This window comes from Neopsephotus bourkii, unplaced genomic scaffold (genome assembly GCF_033783945.1).
Source record: "Neopsephotus bourkii isolate Nb327-2 ecotype Australia unplaced genomic scaffold, CSIRO-AGI_Nbou_v1 NB_1181, whole genome shotgun sequence".
NCBI lineage: Eukaryota > Metazoa > Chordata > Aves > Psittaciformes > Psittacidae > Neopsephotus > Neopsephotus bourkii.
The window spans coordinates 2,724,956-2,740,665 of NW_026901666.1; the positions used below are offsets into that span (position 1 = coordinate 2,724,956).

A 15,710-nucleotide genomic window follows, 5' to 3' on the forward strand; every position below is an offset into this window, starting at 1 on the left:
CTGTGCAATGAGATACCTCTCTGCAGTGCTTTCTTGTTTTGCTGACAGAGAAGCTGCAAAGTGTTGTGGGACAAGCAGTATGGTGGGGCGATCAGTGTGGTGGAGACTGGTAGACAAACTGGCAGGCAGTATTCCTGGTCCCAGCATCCTGCTCTGTGGTAGATCACTTGCACAGCAGGAAAGAGGGCAATTGCCCACAGTGCCCTGAATGTCCCAGGGTGAGCAGAGGGAACCAGCAGGCTGTCATCAGCTTCCTGGGGGGATACCTGAGCGGAAAGTCTCAGTGCCAGGCCTTGACATCAGAGTGCACATGAGCTTCGTCAGGACCCAGAATACACGTATATGTTGTACATCTATTACTGCACACTGAAGGTTCAAACTCAAATGGTTAAGGCATGGGTGTGCAAAACAGGAATGCACACAGGTGAACTTTATTGGAAGATGGGTTTGCTCTCATCAGTGAGTGCTGAAGAGGGACAGGTTAAGACATTGGTGTTTTGGTGGAAGGTGCCTTGCTACTCTGGTGCAGGGAAAGGGCTCACCCTCAGCTTTGTTTCTCAACAGCTCTCCCCTTCGGCATCTGCCTGAGCGGTAGGTGGGAGGAATACGTGCGTGTTGTCTGTGTACACACTGTAGCCAGGCATTCATCTTTTTACATTAAGACATGAGTGATGAAAAATATCTTCCTCATTGGTACAAGTCATCAATGTAAAATATTCTTGAGTAGGCACAGGGTCCTCCACCCTTTCCTTTCATCTACTTTCATATGGTTGTGTTCATGCTTATGAGCACATCTTTTTCTACAGCTCCTGACTCAGAAGTTACCAATGTTATCAGAACTGGAGAGCAGAGTCTTCCAATGGCTGCTCAGGAGTGTGGAGCACCAGACCATTTTCCATCCTCTCATCTTTCCCCCTTTCTACTCTCCCACTCATCTGCAAGGAGCAGCTGTACTATTCACTTTCAGCCAGAAGGGAAGACAAGAAGACAGCTGTCATGCTATGAATCAGATTTTAAACTGTGGTTTCAAGGGGAAGATTTTAGCTTTATTTCCCACTTGCAGAACAAAGAGCATCTGTTTTTGACACTTGCAGTTCTATGCTGATTACAGATCCAGTTACAGATTCTGTGTAGGGAAACTGAATTCAAATAGCCAATACAAAATACTCTCCTTACATTTTTTCATTGATTAGGTCACTGTGAAATTAAATCCAAGTTATATATGAAAGAACAGAATATTTAAATGAGAACGAGAGGTAGTATGTGTGATTTCCTTCAGTCCTGTAAATGGTGTGACTTGAAACACTATAAGCAGATAGACTGGTTATTGGTTTTATTGTTTTATGGAATTTGAAGACAGTGAGAGCTGAAGAATGAACAGATTCTGGCTTGAAAAGTGTTCATGTGTGCTGCCGTAGTGAGGGCTAAAACAGTTTCTTGGACACACTGGGAATCAAGAAAGCCAAAAGTGAGTCACATGGACGACTGCAGACATCACATTTAATTGTGTAATAATACTACGGCAAGCACAATTGGAGCAGGCTTGCTGACCTCACAGCTGAAAGCACTATTTAAGATCTGGCTACCAGATGTTCCAATAGGATCTAGCCAGCTGCTAGCAGAGTTTACCCTGAGTGTTTTAACAGGAAATATTTACAGCCTAATAGTTCAGAAGAGATGATTGCACTAATTTTCTTTTCTGCCCTGCTGTGGGACAAGGCTCAAGCATGGGGATTCAAGGACGGAGTGCTGCATAACTCCATCTGGTTAGGTAAGAAATAATTTAATCATGAGTGTTTTGCTGCAAAAGTCAAGGTTTGTCTAACAGTATAGAGATGAGCACCTAGCAATACAAAATTGAGACACACATTAATATTAGCAAAATCCTGCACTGAAACTGGTGATCGTTTTATCTGAGTAGTGACTGCAATTTTTGTCCTTTTGAGCTTACTGTTTGTATTATTTCTCTGAAGTGCAGGAAAAAGTAAGTATGAAATATTTCATCTGAACTCATTTTCTTACAGCATGAGGTAAAGTGAAAACAGTGTTAAATAACAGTTGTTTTTAATGAAGGAAAACGAGTATGAAAAGAAACATTTGGCAAAGGAATTAATTACTTTCTGCATTAACATACTTCAAATGCCTGGGGTCCTACATATGAAACTAAATGGTCTGGAAATAATAGTGATAATATTTCTTAGCTTTCTAGAAAAAGTACAACAATATATATGCTTTGGCCGTTGGTTTGCTCACATCATTAAACAGTGGAAAGAAGATTTCAAAAGGGCTACAGAAAATGCTGGGGGAACAGTTTCTTTTACCTGAGGTAGGTTTAAATAGCTCTTAGAGGTTTTTTTAATAGATCCTTATAATTATCCAATACAACAGAAAAACACATTCAGAATATAGCCACATAAAGAATGCCAAAACACAAGCACACACTGAGCACGCTCTGTTTTATAGACAAATGCATAAGAACTCCTTTATCCTCTCTAGAATGGTGTGTGTTTCTTTAAGGGCTTTGAGGAATTCCTGTAGCCGGTACCCATTTCTGTTGTGCTCAGATGTTTCATGGGGGATTGGGGCCATGCTTTATTAGCTGGTGCAGCAGCCACATGACTCTGGTCCCTTCTCGGAGGACCATATAAACCAGATGATTAGGAGATGCGATCTATATTTTTTTCCATTTGACTGCACAGTTTTAATGACTTCTCTTTCCTTCTGAACTTGGAACATGCCTGCTGTTTCATGTAGTTGCTAAAGGTGCTCAGGCTGGGGAGAACTCCTAGGGAGGACAGCTTCATGCATCACCTCAAGTGGCTGCCATTCAAAGAAAGAGTGACAGAAAAGAGGTTTGTGTGAAAAACAAGCAAAGCTTGTATTCTTGGCTGGACTTAACAGGAAGGAGACACAGGAGATAGGTAGGACTGAGGCTGTGTTAGGCCCTGATGGTAGGGACAGAGAAGGTGAATTTTATACAAGCTGTGATGGGTATTCCCATACCAAAGGGTTGTGGTCAGAATGAAGAGCAAAGGAGCTTGCTGAGTCAGTCCCCTTGTTTACCTGTACCCTTGTAAAGACTGTCTCTGCACAAGAGAACGGCACGTGGCCATGCACAAGTCCTGTCAGTGGTTTAACCATTCTCCCATTCTCTGGCACAGTTTTTATCTCAGCAAGACAGTGGTCTTCTAAAGAGTACTCCAGCACAGTGCCAGCCACCCTGTATGCGGCACTTAGGGACTGCTACAACATACACAAGAATTTGTGATAACAGTGATTGTTTAAGCAGTTTCATGAACTGAAGTCAATTTGAAGGAAAAAAAATCTCATTCTTTAAAATGAAGAACCAGAATGTTAACTGGAATACATAATAAAATTCTGGTTTTCTAGGCCTTTAGCATTTACCATGTGAGTAAATAAAAATAAACCATGGAGTAAAATCAGTGATATTCTCTAAATAAACAAACACATGCAAAATCTGGAACCACAGTGTTCAACTTTGAAATAACCACTCTTGCCTCCAGGACTCTGTTGCAGCTCCTTTAGAAATGCACCATCTAGTGTAACTACAGCAATAAAATCATAGAAACAAACCTCAAAATGCAGTTAATTGAATTACATGTGGCATTCAGTGACATTGTATACAGGGGAAGAAAAATTGGGCAAAATCCCAGACATCCAATATACGCATCTTTTGCATACGTATTTTAAAAAAGCTAGTGTAACTTGAACTGTAAAACAAATAACTCCAGTCTCATGATGCACAGGCATTAAAGCAAGAAACCCCATTCCCTTGAATAAAACCTAGGAATGTGCAGTGACATCCGAGATTTGCTTATCTCCTCTTCTTCTGATAAAGCACTATCAAAGACCAAAATGAAAATGGAGTTTTTCATTTTTCCTTTCTTCCTCAACAAATCATCAGCACAAATAAAAAATCTTGAATTACTGGCAGTCTAGAAATGCTCATGTCTTTTTCCTTCTCTCGTTACAAAGCATCTTTTGTTTTCTCGGTAAGCATGCAGGCCTGCTGCAGCTGACTGGATCACCTTCTTGTTAATGTTGTTCTTATGTGAATGGAATTTTATAGTTGCTCGCTTTTTGAGACAAGCACATTATAACCAAGGGTTTATTGTGAACTGATGAGAGGATTGCCCAAATATGCTCATACGCTTCTCTGAGCGCCAGTTCTCAGAACCACAAAGTAGGCTTCCCAGGAGAGCCACTGCACTCTTTGTGTTCTGATTTCCTCCCTGTTGGCACACCATATGTTAGAGTGGTTTAGGGGCCATACCTACCCCATTTGGCAGAATACTCTAAGTATGACTGCACGTCAGCAGGGGCCCATGCCAGTAACTCTACACAGCCCTCCTCTGCTTAGAAATAAAATATTTATTTTTATTTAGCATTTAGTGTGTGTGTCATGCATATTCAGGGTACTTTATTAGGCCAAATTTTATGCTTGCTGTGTTTGTGCAGAAAAGATTGGCTATGTTTTACCATCTCCTACTGCTGTGGGTGAGTAGAGGGTCACTGGCCTTGCAGAATCCTGCAGTCTCTGGGCTTCAAGGAGAGATCTTAAGAAACCTGAGTTGGAAGAAACATGTCCTGTCAGCCATGGAGCCTGTGACCTTTTGAGTAAGAACCAAACAAGAAAAGTGAGTCAAGAAAGCCCTGACAGAACAGGGGTTTCAGGCAAAGAGGAAAAGAACTTTTCTGAAAGTTCCCACTGTTGTCCAGGAAGAAGAGATTTCAGGGAGGTCAGGTAAAGAGAGCAGTCTTCAAGTAGAATCCTCTGTCAGAGCAGATGCCCAGCTGGGGCACATCCCGCTCTGTAGTGCTGGCCCCATGGTATATGAACAGGACACAGTTGCAGGTGTAGGCATGTGCTTGGACTTTCAAGTAAAAACAAAACTTCATGGAGCTTTTAACCCATAGCCATGGTATTGTCTTCATAAAAACCATCAGTCATTTGTGTGTGGGTGCGTGTGTGTGTGTGTTCAAATTTGACTGTGAATATGTGTACAGATGTAGATAGATGGATAGATAGATAGATACATGTATAATAACAGTTAATACATACAACACTTTGGCCTAGGTCTGGTTTTACTGGTACAGTTTATCTTTCAGCATATCCCCTAATGTAATTAAAAAGGAGGGAAAAAAATGCTGGTGAAAGATCTAATCAGTTAATTAGAGTATACTGCCAGGGAATACCATATCATTAAACTGTGACACACTGAGCCATCACCAAATCGCCAAGCTTGGTAGCGTACGTGTGTGTGGTCCATCTTCCCAAAGGCTGCTTTTGTCATGTTACAAAGGGGTAACAAGGATACAGATTGGTGATTGCTATCAGCAGGACAACACCACCCACCAAGGTGTTGTGTGAAGACTCAGTGGTGCTGCTGTTGTTAGAGCAGCCCTTGCAGATACTGTGAAGAGCAGATCTTTCCAGCAATATTCCAAAAAACATAATACCTGTCTGTAGTGACATATTACTGTCAGTAAGTGGGGGTAAATACCTTCTGAGAGATAAGATTTAAAAACAACATTGCCAGGTGAAAAGTCAGTAGAACAACTGAAGATAGTAAGATATTAATGTCAGCTCCAAAAGCAACAAGTCCAAGGAGGGGTGATTTCCCCCATATCCCTGGAAGTACTTCCAGCAGGAGTTCCAGGGAAGGAACAGGATAAGTCTTGCAAAGGTGCGAGAGATGAGGGCTTTTATCAGCAGACATCACTGACAATAAGCTGGAAGACAGCTCTTGGTTTGGCTGTGACTGGTCACCTTTGCAAAGGTGGCAAATCTTAGAATTCAGCTGCCCCTTCCTTTTTGACTCAGTGTAGTGGGGCAGCTCAGCTAATTCCAAGGACTGCTGTGTGATGCAGTGATCGATAATGTCAATGTCAGGCTGTCTCCTGAGTGTACAGTGAGGCTAAAAGCTGTGCTATTTCCTGCAATACTGGGATTTCCAATTCATGCATACTGAACCCAATACAATCATCGTGTAAAGAAACATTGTATGGATTTATCAGTTTATACACGATAGACTACTGAGTGAATGAAAAATAGTACTTCCTCTAAATAAATTTTTAATTAAAATAGATTTTTTTTTTAACATAACATGGCTTTAAATTGAAAGAAAGTAAATTTAGATTAGATATTAGGAAAAATATTCTTCCCTGTGAGGGTGCTGAGGCCCTAGCACAGGTTGCCCAGAGAAGCTGTGGCTGCCCTGTCCCTGGCAGTGTTCAAGGTCAGGTTGGACTGGGCTTTGAGCAACCTGGTCTAGTGGAAGGTGTCCCTGCCTGCGGCAGGGGGCTTGGAACTGGATGATCTTTAAAGTCCCTTCCAGCCCAAAACATTCTGTGATTCTATGAATCTGTGACTTTTCTTTGCAATGGAAATGGCTTCTTTGGGAAGATTTTTCCATGGAATTAATATATGTTATCTCATGCCCATGCCAGTAACATTCCCAGTGATGTTACAGAAAGCGGCTCTTTACTTCTCTCAGTCTTCTGAGACTATAGTCAGCGATATCATTTGCTTCCCTGGGCACCAGGCCAGTGACTGCAGGTCCAAAAACTACACTGGCAAACATCATTCTGTATCTAATAAAGGATCTCACCATTGCTAACCACAATTCAGTGGTGACCATGTTTTTCTAAAAAACACCCTAACCTAGCCAAAACTACTGACTACACATGTCCCTAGAAAAGACTTTCTTTTCTCCCTCCCCCCATGGTACAAATAGCTACTGTAACAAATGCTTCCTGCTTTGAGTCTTTTTTCAGTCATGTTGGCTAGTGGTAGCTACAGACAACCATTTCTCAGATTATACTAAATATAAGAAAGATCTAAACAAAACTGATATTCAGATTAGATGTGCAGATTGGCTCCCAGACAGATTTCTGTACATATGGCATCAGACAAGCGCAACATAAAAAGATTATAAAACTTGTAGTTGTACTGACAGTTTCTATGTTTCCCTGGAAAGCTGCTTTATATTGTACTTGCAACAGCAAAGAAAAAGATAATGAAGAAAGTGCATTAATTTTCTGCACAGCAGAAATGTCAGCCAGCAATTGTTCTGGTACTGCCCTTTGTGACACAAGCTCAGATATTTTTACTTCACATTTTTATTCCCTTTAATTTCTGCCTCTCGTCTATCCAAGTAGCTCTGATTTAACTTCTCTGGAGATTCAAAACAAAGCTCTGATTCATCTTACAAAGACACTAAAAGTTACATCCAAAAGTATGCTGTGATAGCAATCCAGAAGGAGCTCCTCCTGAGCCAGATTTGATACACAGACCTAGTGATGCTGACACCAGCCGATCGTTCCCATAACTACTGTTTTCTGCATACTCCTAGGGGAGTCCTTCACTGCTTTTGTTGATTTTTTGTTGTTCAAAAACTCGCCAACCTCTGACTAGCTCTGTTGTTCAAAACTTCTCCCAAACAAAACCATACCTTTGGGTTACAAAAACATGCCTTTGGGCTGGGAGGATCATATTTTCCTGACATTTTCTAAGTGGCACAGCTACTAGCTGAACATTCTGTTTCTCTTCTCACCTGGACAGTTGCCCAAAGCACAGGTCTTGGGGAAACCACCGCAGGTGGTGAGAGCACACTGGAAGGTGGGTCACCCGAGATACAATACTGAAATCACAGAATCATAGAATCAGGAAATGGTGTGGGTTGGAAGGAACCTTAAAGATCACCTAGTTCCAAGCCCCCTGCCACAGGGAGGGACACCTTCCACTAAACCAGGTTGCTCAAAGCCCCGTCCAACCTGGCCTTGAACACTGCCAGGGAAGGGGCAGCCACAGCTTCTCTAAGCAGCCTCTGCCAGTGCCTCACCACCCTCACAGTGAAGAACTTCTTCCTAATATCTAACATAAATCTCCCCTCTGTCAGTTTAAAGCCATCCCCCCTTGTCCTATCACAGCCTGCTCTTTTTAAAAGTCCCTCTCCAGCTTTCTTGTTGGCCCTTTAGGTACTGGTGGACTGCTCTAAGGTCTTGTTAATCTAAATATCATTTCTCGCTTTGGTCACACAGAACGAGCTGCTGGAGTGTATCACAGGGAGTCACGCTCTGGGAAGTACCAGCTTACCTATGCAGAAGCAAAAGCAGTCTGCGAATACGAGGGTGGACATCTAGCCACATATCAGCAGCTGGAGGCGGCAAGAAAAATAGGTTTGAAAAAAAACCGTAGCTGTTTGCTTTCCACATTGTGCTCATTCATAATGTTGCCAGCCTTGTAATTTCATGAATGTTACGAACTTTGGGACTGAGAGACTTGTGAACTCCCTGGATTTTGGCTCAAGTTGTGTAGTTTCCCCTCTCAGTAACAAAGCACAACTGCACCACCCACAGAGCTGTCAGGTATAACATCTGCATGAGATGCTACACACCCCCCCCAAGCACAGGGTGAAGCACGGCCCCAGAACCAGCAGCACCAAGCAGAGACCTGTCTAGCTGAGCTGGGAACCCATGGCACCTCCACAGTTACAGCACCTAGGTGCTGCTGGGGCTACAAAGGAAGGCATCTATCCCCAGGGAGCTTTTGTAGCAAATGTGCATTGCTGCTTTTCATCTCAGTCAAGAGGTTTTCACAGTATTTATTCCAGCCATATTTGCTCTGAGAGAGGGTGAGTAGTGTGCTTGGAGTGAAAAGTGAAGCATACTCTATTTCTGTTTGATTCCTAATAAGAAACTATCAATTCATTCAGAGCACTGGGAAAACAATGGAAAATACAATCCACTCTAAAAGTTTGCAGGGTATGTTGTTGAGTCAGAAGCTGGCTCTCAGCAGTAGCACACATGTAGGAAGGGTGCTTTTGTCTCTTCTGAGTAGCTCATATTCCTAGGACGCCACAAATATGTTCCAGTTCATCTTGGTGAAAACATTGAATTGGTCTCTACCAGACAGTGAATAACATTGCATTCTTTGGCTATTGTTTCTAAGTTCTCAGCCACAAAATGCATTAACAGGATCGTTTTGTTTAGCGAGAAATACATGAGGCATTTCAGGTTAACTTGGAAGGATTTTAAGTAAATTCTTTGTTTTCTCAAGTGTCTCTTGTACGTAGTATTTTATTCATTCTCAGAACTTACTGCTCAAAACTCTTACAATATGATTAAATTTGTATGACTTGAAAAGAGAAACAGTGAACACACTTATATTACTCATCCAACACATAATCTGATTACAAATTCTGATACAGAACTTAAAACTCAGTACCCAGGAAACTATATAGTCCATCTGCATTTGATTTTTGTTTTCAAATTAAGACCCAATAATCATATTGTGGAGAACACAATGAAATTTTATATTCTGTATTTAAAATTACTTTCTCAAGGTAATGCGCTTTCCTGTAGTTCAATTTCTTTTAGGCCAATTACACAGAAGTAATTTATGAGCTTGAATAAGGCTTAACTTAGTTGAATAAAAAGCAACGTTTCTTGCCTAGGATAAGTGTACCACACCCATGTCTCATTTTCTCCCCGTTGCAGGATTCCATGTATGCGCTGCTGGCTGGATGGCAAAGGGCAGAGTTGGTTATCCCATAGTAAAAGCTGGAGCCAACTGTGGCTTTGGAAAAACTGGTATTGTTGATTACGGGATTCGCCTCAACAGAAGTGAGAGATGGGATGCCTACTGCTACAACCCAAATGGTGCGTTTAAAAACAACCCATTGCTCATCAGGTCTGGAGTTATGGCTATATGCCATGCTACCTGGCTGCACAAAGGCACACAGGCTCTGAATTAATTAGCTTCAATGCCATAAACATGCTGTCTGAGAAGGGGACCATGTTGAGACAAATTTATTTGGAGCCTTGCACCAGGCCCTCTCTGTCGCTACCTACAGTTGACCTGGCTTGCACAGAGCTCAGTGTCTCTGCACCACATTGTTCCATATATGACAGGGCCTAACCAAAGACCTTTCAGAAACTAAAAATGTAATGATATGCTGCTGTTGGCAGAAAAAGTAAGTAATGTTTCCAATGAGATGTGCAAATGTCTTGTTTTGGTTTTTTATTCAAATAACTAATAGGAGGTGTTTAAAATTGGAACCCTTTTTCAGATGCTTTGCCTGTAAACAAACTAAATTTACTGTTAATCCTTATTCCTCCTTTCTTGAGCCTGAGACAGAACAACTTTTGAAAATGAATGCTGTGCCTGTGACTGAAACACCTGACAGATCCAGCTCCCAGCAGTGCTGTGTGTGTGTTTGCGTGTGTGTGCACATGTGTAACAAGACGGAGAAAAGCTAATCTCCAAAGCAGAGCTGAAGACATAGTTTGAAGATGACTGACAAGGCTTCACTAGATATGGGACATCTCTCCATTCCCCTCCTTCACTACACTGCAGATGACTGAAATATTGACATAGCCACTATTTCAGTTTAGCTTGATGTTGTTTCGTATAGGACAGAAAACGTAGGCACCGAGAAGAAAAGCAAAGCTTAACTGTTCACTGCTTGGCTCTCCATCTACTCCAAGTGAACTACCCTGCCTGGCAGAGCCAAAACTTGGAGTTGTCCATGACGTCTGTACAGCTGTGCACATTCTGTTTGTGCTCACAGGGCTTGATCTTGTTTATGTGAGCTGGGTAGTTGTAAATCAAATAGCTCTGTGGGGTGGGGGACACTCCCAGATGTTCAGCATACAAAGAGAACTGCAAGAAAAACTACTTCATTCATTATTAATGCATGTAAACTGTCAGCCTGGCTTTCTCCTTTGTCAGCCTCCTCCAATGGGCTGAGAGGTAGCTGCTTTCGAAGTGCACTGGTTAGAGAAAAGGAAACCATTACTGCCAACAATCACAGACCAGGGAGTCTCTCCCATTACAAGGACATGTATTCACAAAGCCTGACTTACTACAAAGCCTCTCAGAGTTGTCTGCAGGTTAGGGACAAGTAGCCTGGGGGTACAAAGACAAATCTCTGAACAGAGCCTATGCTTTTCTCCAGGATGCTAAAGATGTCAAGAGGAACTTATGGAACTGTTTGAAATTTACATCTCACCTAGAAGTGATCTGGAGCTGAGAAGTACAGAAATCCTAGACAAATATAAAGGCTTAATCACACTCTCCAGCTTAAAGCTTCTAAGTCATGTGCCCTGAATCACCCTTAAAAAGTACCTCTCTCTTCTCTGGGTCTGAACTTGGGGAACAATGGCAAATCCTAAAAGTCAGGCAGGGTGAGGTCCCCAGATTGGTTGGTCCCATTGTCAGGGAGCTGGTAAAGGCCAAATGGCCACTGAATCAAACTGGACTGAGGGTTTTTCCTCCCAAAGGAGACATCCTGAAGGGAGTGAAGAGTGCAGAAATAACAGAAATGATGCAGTGTATGTGATCATTAGCCTTTATAAGTTTTTTTGTAGAAGACACACTTTCAAGAGGGTTTTGATGAAAAAAAAAGGATGGAACTGAATGTCAGGGTGACTTGCAAGTGCAGCTGAAAAGCTTAGTTTGACATAACTAGAAATCCCTAATGCCTCTTACATAAAACACTTGGCTCTGGTCCAAAGTCTACTGAAATCAATGAAAGCTTTTCCTGGGAATTCAGTGAGTTTTGGATCATTCCTCTTGTTTCCAAAATATCTGCTCCCAGAAGCTAGGAATGACTAACATTTCTTGTGACTGCTGAGTGCTTAAATATATGAAAAGTGCTATCACACTGGGTGTTCCTCTGTGTTTTTTCTAATGCTCTGCTGGGGAAAAGTGCCCAAAGATTTAAACCACAGCCATACCCACAATGAATACTTAAACTTTGATGTTTTCATTTTTCTCTCTTTTTTTTTTTTTTTTTAAATTATTTTTCTCTTAGGAAAAGAGTGTGGTGGAGTCTTCACAGATTCCAAACATGTTTTTAAGTCACCAGGCTACCCAAATGAGTATGAAAATGAGCAAATTTGCTACTGGCATATTAGAGTAAAGTATGGACAACGTATTCATCTACAGTTTCTTGAGTTTGATGTTGAAGACGACACTGCTTGTATGGCTGATTTCTTGGAAATCTATGATAGCTACGATGATATCAACGGCTTTGTGGGCAGGTAAAGAAAATCCAGCTTTAATATGCAAATAATCAAGTGATTTGTTTTTTCCCCCAGAACATTACTTCACAAGAACACTGTACTAGCTCATACAATTAGCATCTCTGTTATGCCTGCAATACTTGAAGCAGAAGTACCTGACCTATCTTCACTGTCATTATCCTTACTGTCATTAACAGAAGCCTACAAAAGGTTTCAGAGAATTGCACTTTGCAGTCTTCTGCTTTGTTAAATTACATGAAAAAAGGTGCAAGACTTCTTAGCCTCTTACCTTAATTCTCTTGTTATTTTACAGGAAGAACCCTTAACAATGTCAATTAGTATTTTGTATTTGCTTTAACTGAAAGGAGGGAGGTGGGGTGTTAAACTGTTAGCAAAAATGTAACTTGAGGTAAAATATTTTCTAATGATACCAGATCAGAACAAGTGCTACATATCTTCTCTCTTGATACATTTAGTTTCCCTCTTTGCATAATTCTCACTTGCCTTTCTTCCATGTCATATTTTTCCTTGTCTTTTAGCAGTCAGATTTTGGTATGAAGTCCAGAACAAAAAGTGATAAAGCCCAGTTCCAATTCCTGTCACTTTTCCCATCCTCTCTCTAAATCGTGTGTAGCAAAGCAAGGATATAGTCAATTTGTTTTGCCCTTACAGCTAATTTTAATGTTTTTTCTTGACAATGTTTCTCCTTTCTTAGCATCAAGCCATTGTTCTTTTCCTTAATGTCTTGTTAAAATGCTCTTTTTTCTTCTTCTACATCATTTACTTGCTGCATAAACTGAAGCATTTGCTGCATTTCTCCCTTCCCTAAACTTGACATGACAAAAATTCTTCAGGCAATCGCATTAACCTGTAGTGAAGAATTACATACACTGAATACCTATAGCAAATTTAGCCCCGTGAGCTACAGCTCCAAAGGAAAGTACAGCCTGAAACCTACTGTTCTGTGTGGGTCCCCGTGTAGAGGGAATATGGAATATTTGCTGTTGTTTAATTGTGACCATTTGTATTCTTTTCCAGGTTTTGTGGAGATGAGTTGCCAGATGATATTATTAGCACAGGTAATATATATTTGGACTCTTTATGGTAAAAAAAAATTTAAAAAAAATCAGCCAAAACCACCTTTTGTCCCTTCTTTCTAATAATATATGGTAAACAGGTCCAAAGACAAAATCTCTGCTTCTTGGCTGGCAAGTCATAAACTGCTATTCAAAACTGCCATCATGCTCGTTTGTCAGTGCAATTACTTCTAAATAAATAGAAAAGAAAAACAGCCTGGTTAGAAAATAATCAGGGTGAATCCTGCTGGATTTACAGAGGTAGTACACCAATGAACGTTAAGGAGTTTTCATGAAGGCGTCTTTATGCAGCAGGGCTGTAACTAGTGACTGAGACCTACCTATGCACACAGTCTTCATGCAGTGATGGTTTCTTATTTCAAGGACAAGGACTGCAAAGATACTTCCAAAGCCAGTTTTAGACATTGTGTTATGCATGTATGTTTAAACAGCAGATCAAGGTCTGATCACACAGAAATCAAAGCCACTTTTACCTTTGCTTAAGCGTCACAAAGTTGCTGTGGCACAGAAGTCATGAGGACTACCTGTGCAAGCCATCTACAGATAGTCTCGTGTAGAAATTCATGTTACTGCACTCCAGCCCACAGCTGTAATCAGCAGAAAGAGAACAGAATAGTTGAATTGTGCCACCCTGATCTCCCAGTTTACACAGGCTTGGTAGAGATGAGGAGGTAACACTAGGGGGAGAGTGATGTAGAAACCTCACCTCTGTGTCACCTAGAGATTTGTGAGGCACCACACGTGTCTCACACACAGTGTGACATTTCATAGATAGAGTGAAGCAGAGCAGCATTCTGAAGAACAGGAAATGCTTTGCAGAAAGCACTGGGTACAGCAAAATTTTATCAACATCTGGGCTCTGCAGACAAAGAAAACTGATGAAAATCTGCTGGGTTTTCCATGGGGCTAATGGAACTGCAATAATGCCGGGTCACAGCTTGGAAGCAGACAAAACATGTGGATTGCTCTAAGGATCTCAGAAGGAAGCAAGAAACAGCACTTTACAATTACCTCTGAAATACCACATTTTCATGCCACCCAAAAAAGTAAGCTTTGTTTTAACTTTGTCTTCTCACAGGCAATGTGATGACCTTGAAGTTTTTGACAGATGCTTCAGTGACTGCTGGTGGTTTTCAAATTAGATATATTACTATGGACATGCCTTCTAAGTCAAATGATGGAAAAAATACAACATCTCAAGGAAAAACAAACTTCTTATCTGGGAAATTCGGTATTATGTGAGCAGAATAATGAGATACACTCATTAAGAAACATGTTTTAGAGCCCAATTCAGATATGTTTCTTCAGATAAGACATTTTCTTCATATCTTTCTTCTGATTTCTGCTTTATGTAAGTTTTGTTAAGTACACTAGGAAATAAATTATGAAACATACTTGTATGAATAATAGAAGACTTTTTAGATTCCAAGTACTGTAAAGATCTGAAGAATGCATTGTTACCAAAGATTTAAGAATTATTTTTCTATATAAACTATTTCTTCTCCTCATTTCTTGCACCATTTGAAAAAACTTTGTGTGTGACTGTTTCTATTATTTTTAAATGTAACATGCTGTTCTCTCCTTGGTTTCCACCTATTTATTTTTTTTGGTTGTTGCTTTGTTTTTTCCTGTTCTCTACACGTTATTATTTCTTAAATTAACTCATTTCCATGAACTCAAAAGGCCTTTGGAATGAGTTTATTTTTAATATACATAAATTAGTCTTGTGAATGACCTAGAAGCCACACGTCACTGCCTAAAGTCAGAAGACAGGGAAGCAACACGAACAGCACAGAATCAATTATATCATCGTCATAATTTTGTTATGAGATGAATCAAAAAGTAGTCAATTAATTTTGCCAGGGTTTCCTCACTCAGAGGAGAGATGTTTAAACCCTTTCACGACTCTGATTTCACTTAATGAAGAATCAAATGAAAGATGTGGCAATGTTAATAGAACTGGTAAAATGAAGCGTCAGAAGGAATGTTGACTGAGTACCAGCAAATACGTTCAGAAGATCCTGTCACAATGCTGTATGGTGTTTACACGGGTTTTAAAAAGACTGTACTGTTTTAAATTGATGAACATACACCAATCTTTATATGTTTTTAACTTCAGTTTAAGTTCTTCATTCTGAAGCAGCATTAAAGCTACCTCTGTTTTAATCATGTCCTGAGTGTCCAATGAATTATTTTTATGTCTTGAGAACTTTTCAGACTTTGAAATTATTTTTGTTGATTTAAACCAGTAAATAAGTCTTCAGAGTTTCTTTCTTTCCCTCTGAATGTTTTCTTGACCCCATATCTGCTGAAATCTAATGCCCACTAAGAATCTTCCTGTGACTTTTTGTTTTTTTATTTGGAGCATTGTGAATTCCTCGGAAAGAGTTTTGCACAAGAGGAAGAGGAGGATCTTAATCTAAACAGACCCATTAATTCCCTAATTATTTACTCTAATTCTTAGTTCTTGAATTTTATTTAATGTTTGAGCTTTTATTGTTTTAATTTCACTGGGAATATAATCCTGCTGCCCAGCTGTATTGGAGAATAATGTTGCAGCTA

At 40.5% G+C, this 15,710-nt stretch overlaps 1 protein-coding gene across 1 annotated transcript; it reads left to right on the forward strand.

Moving 5' to 3' along the window:
* The first annotated feature begins 966 nt into the window (after nt 1–966).
* On the forward strand, nt 967–15,319 carry TNFAIP6 (TNF alpha induced protein 6). The gene is made up of 6 exons (XM_061363745.1): nt 967–1,771; nt 8,065–8,202; nt 9,523–9,684; nt 11,841–12,069; nt 13,090–13,130; nt 14,227–15,319. Exons 1-6 carry the CDS (start codon nt 1,678–1,680, stop codon nt 14,388–14,390), a joined length of 828 nt encoding a protein of 275 aa, XP_061219729.1. The 5' UTR covers nt 967–1,677; the 3' UTR covers nt 14,391–15,319.
* Nucleotides 15,320–15,710: the final 391 nt, after the last annotated feature.

What these genes read in the sequence shown, in the direction of transcription:
- TNFAIP6 (XM_061363745.1), top strand. Translation starts at nt 1,678, where the DNA reads ATGATTGCACTAATTTTCTTTTCTGCCCTGCTGTGGGACAAGGCTCAA. An exon ending in CTACTGCTACAACCCAAATG is followed by an intron (nt 9,685 to 11,840) that starts GTGCGTTTAAAA and finishes TTTTTCTCTTAG; the next exon opens with GAAAAGAGTGTGGTGGAGTC. An exon ending in AGATGATATTATTAGCACAG is followed by an intron (nt 13,131 to 14,226) that starts GTAATATATATT and finishes GTCTTCTCACAG; the next exon opens with GCAATGTGATGACCTTGAAG.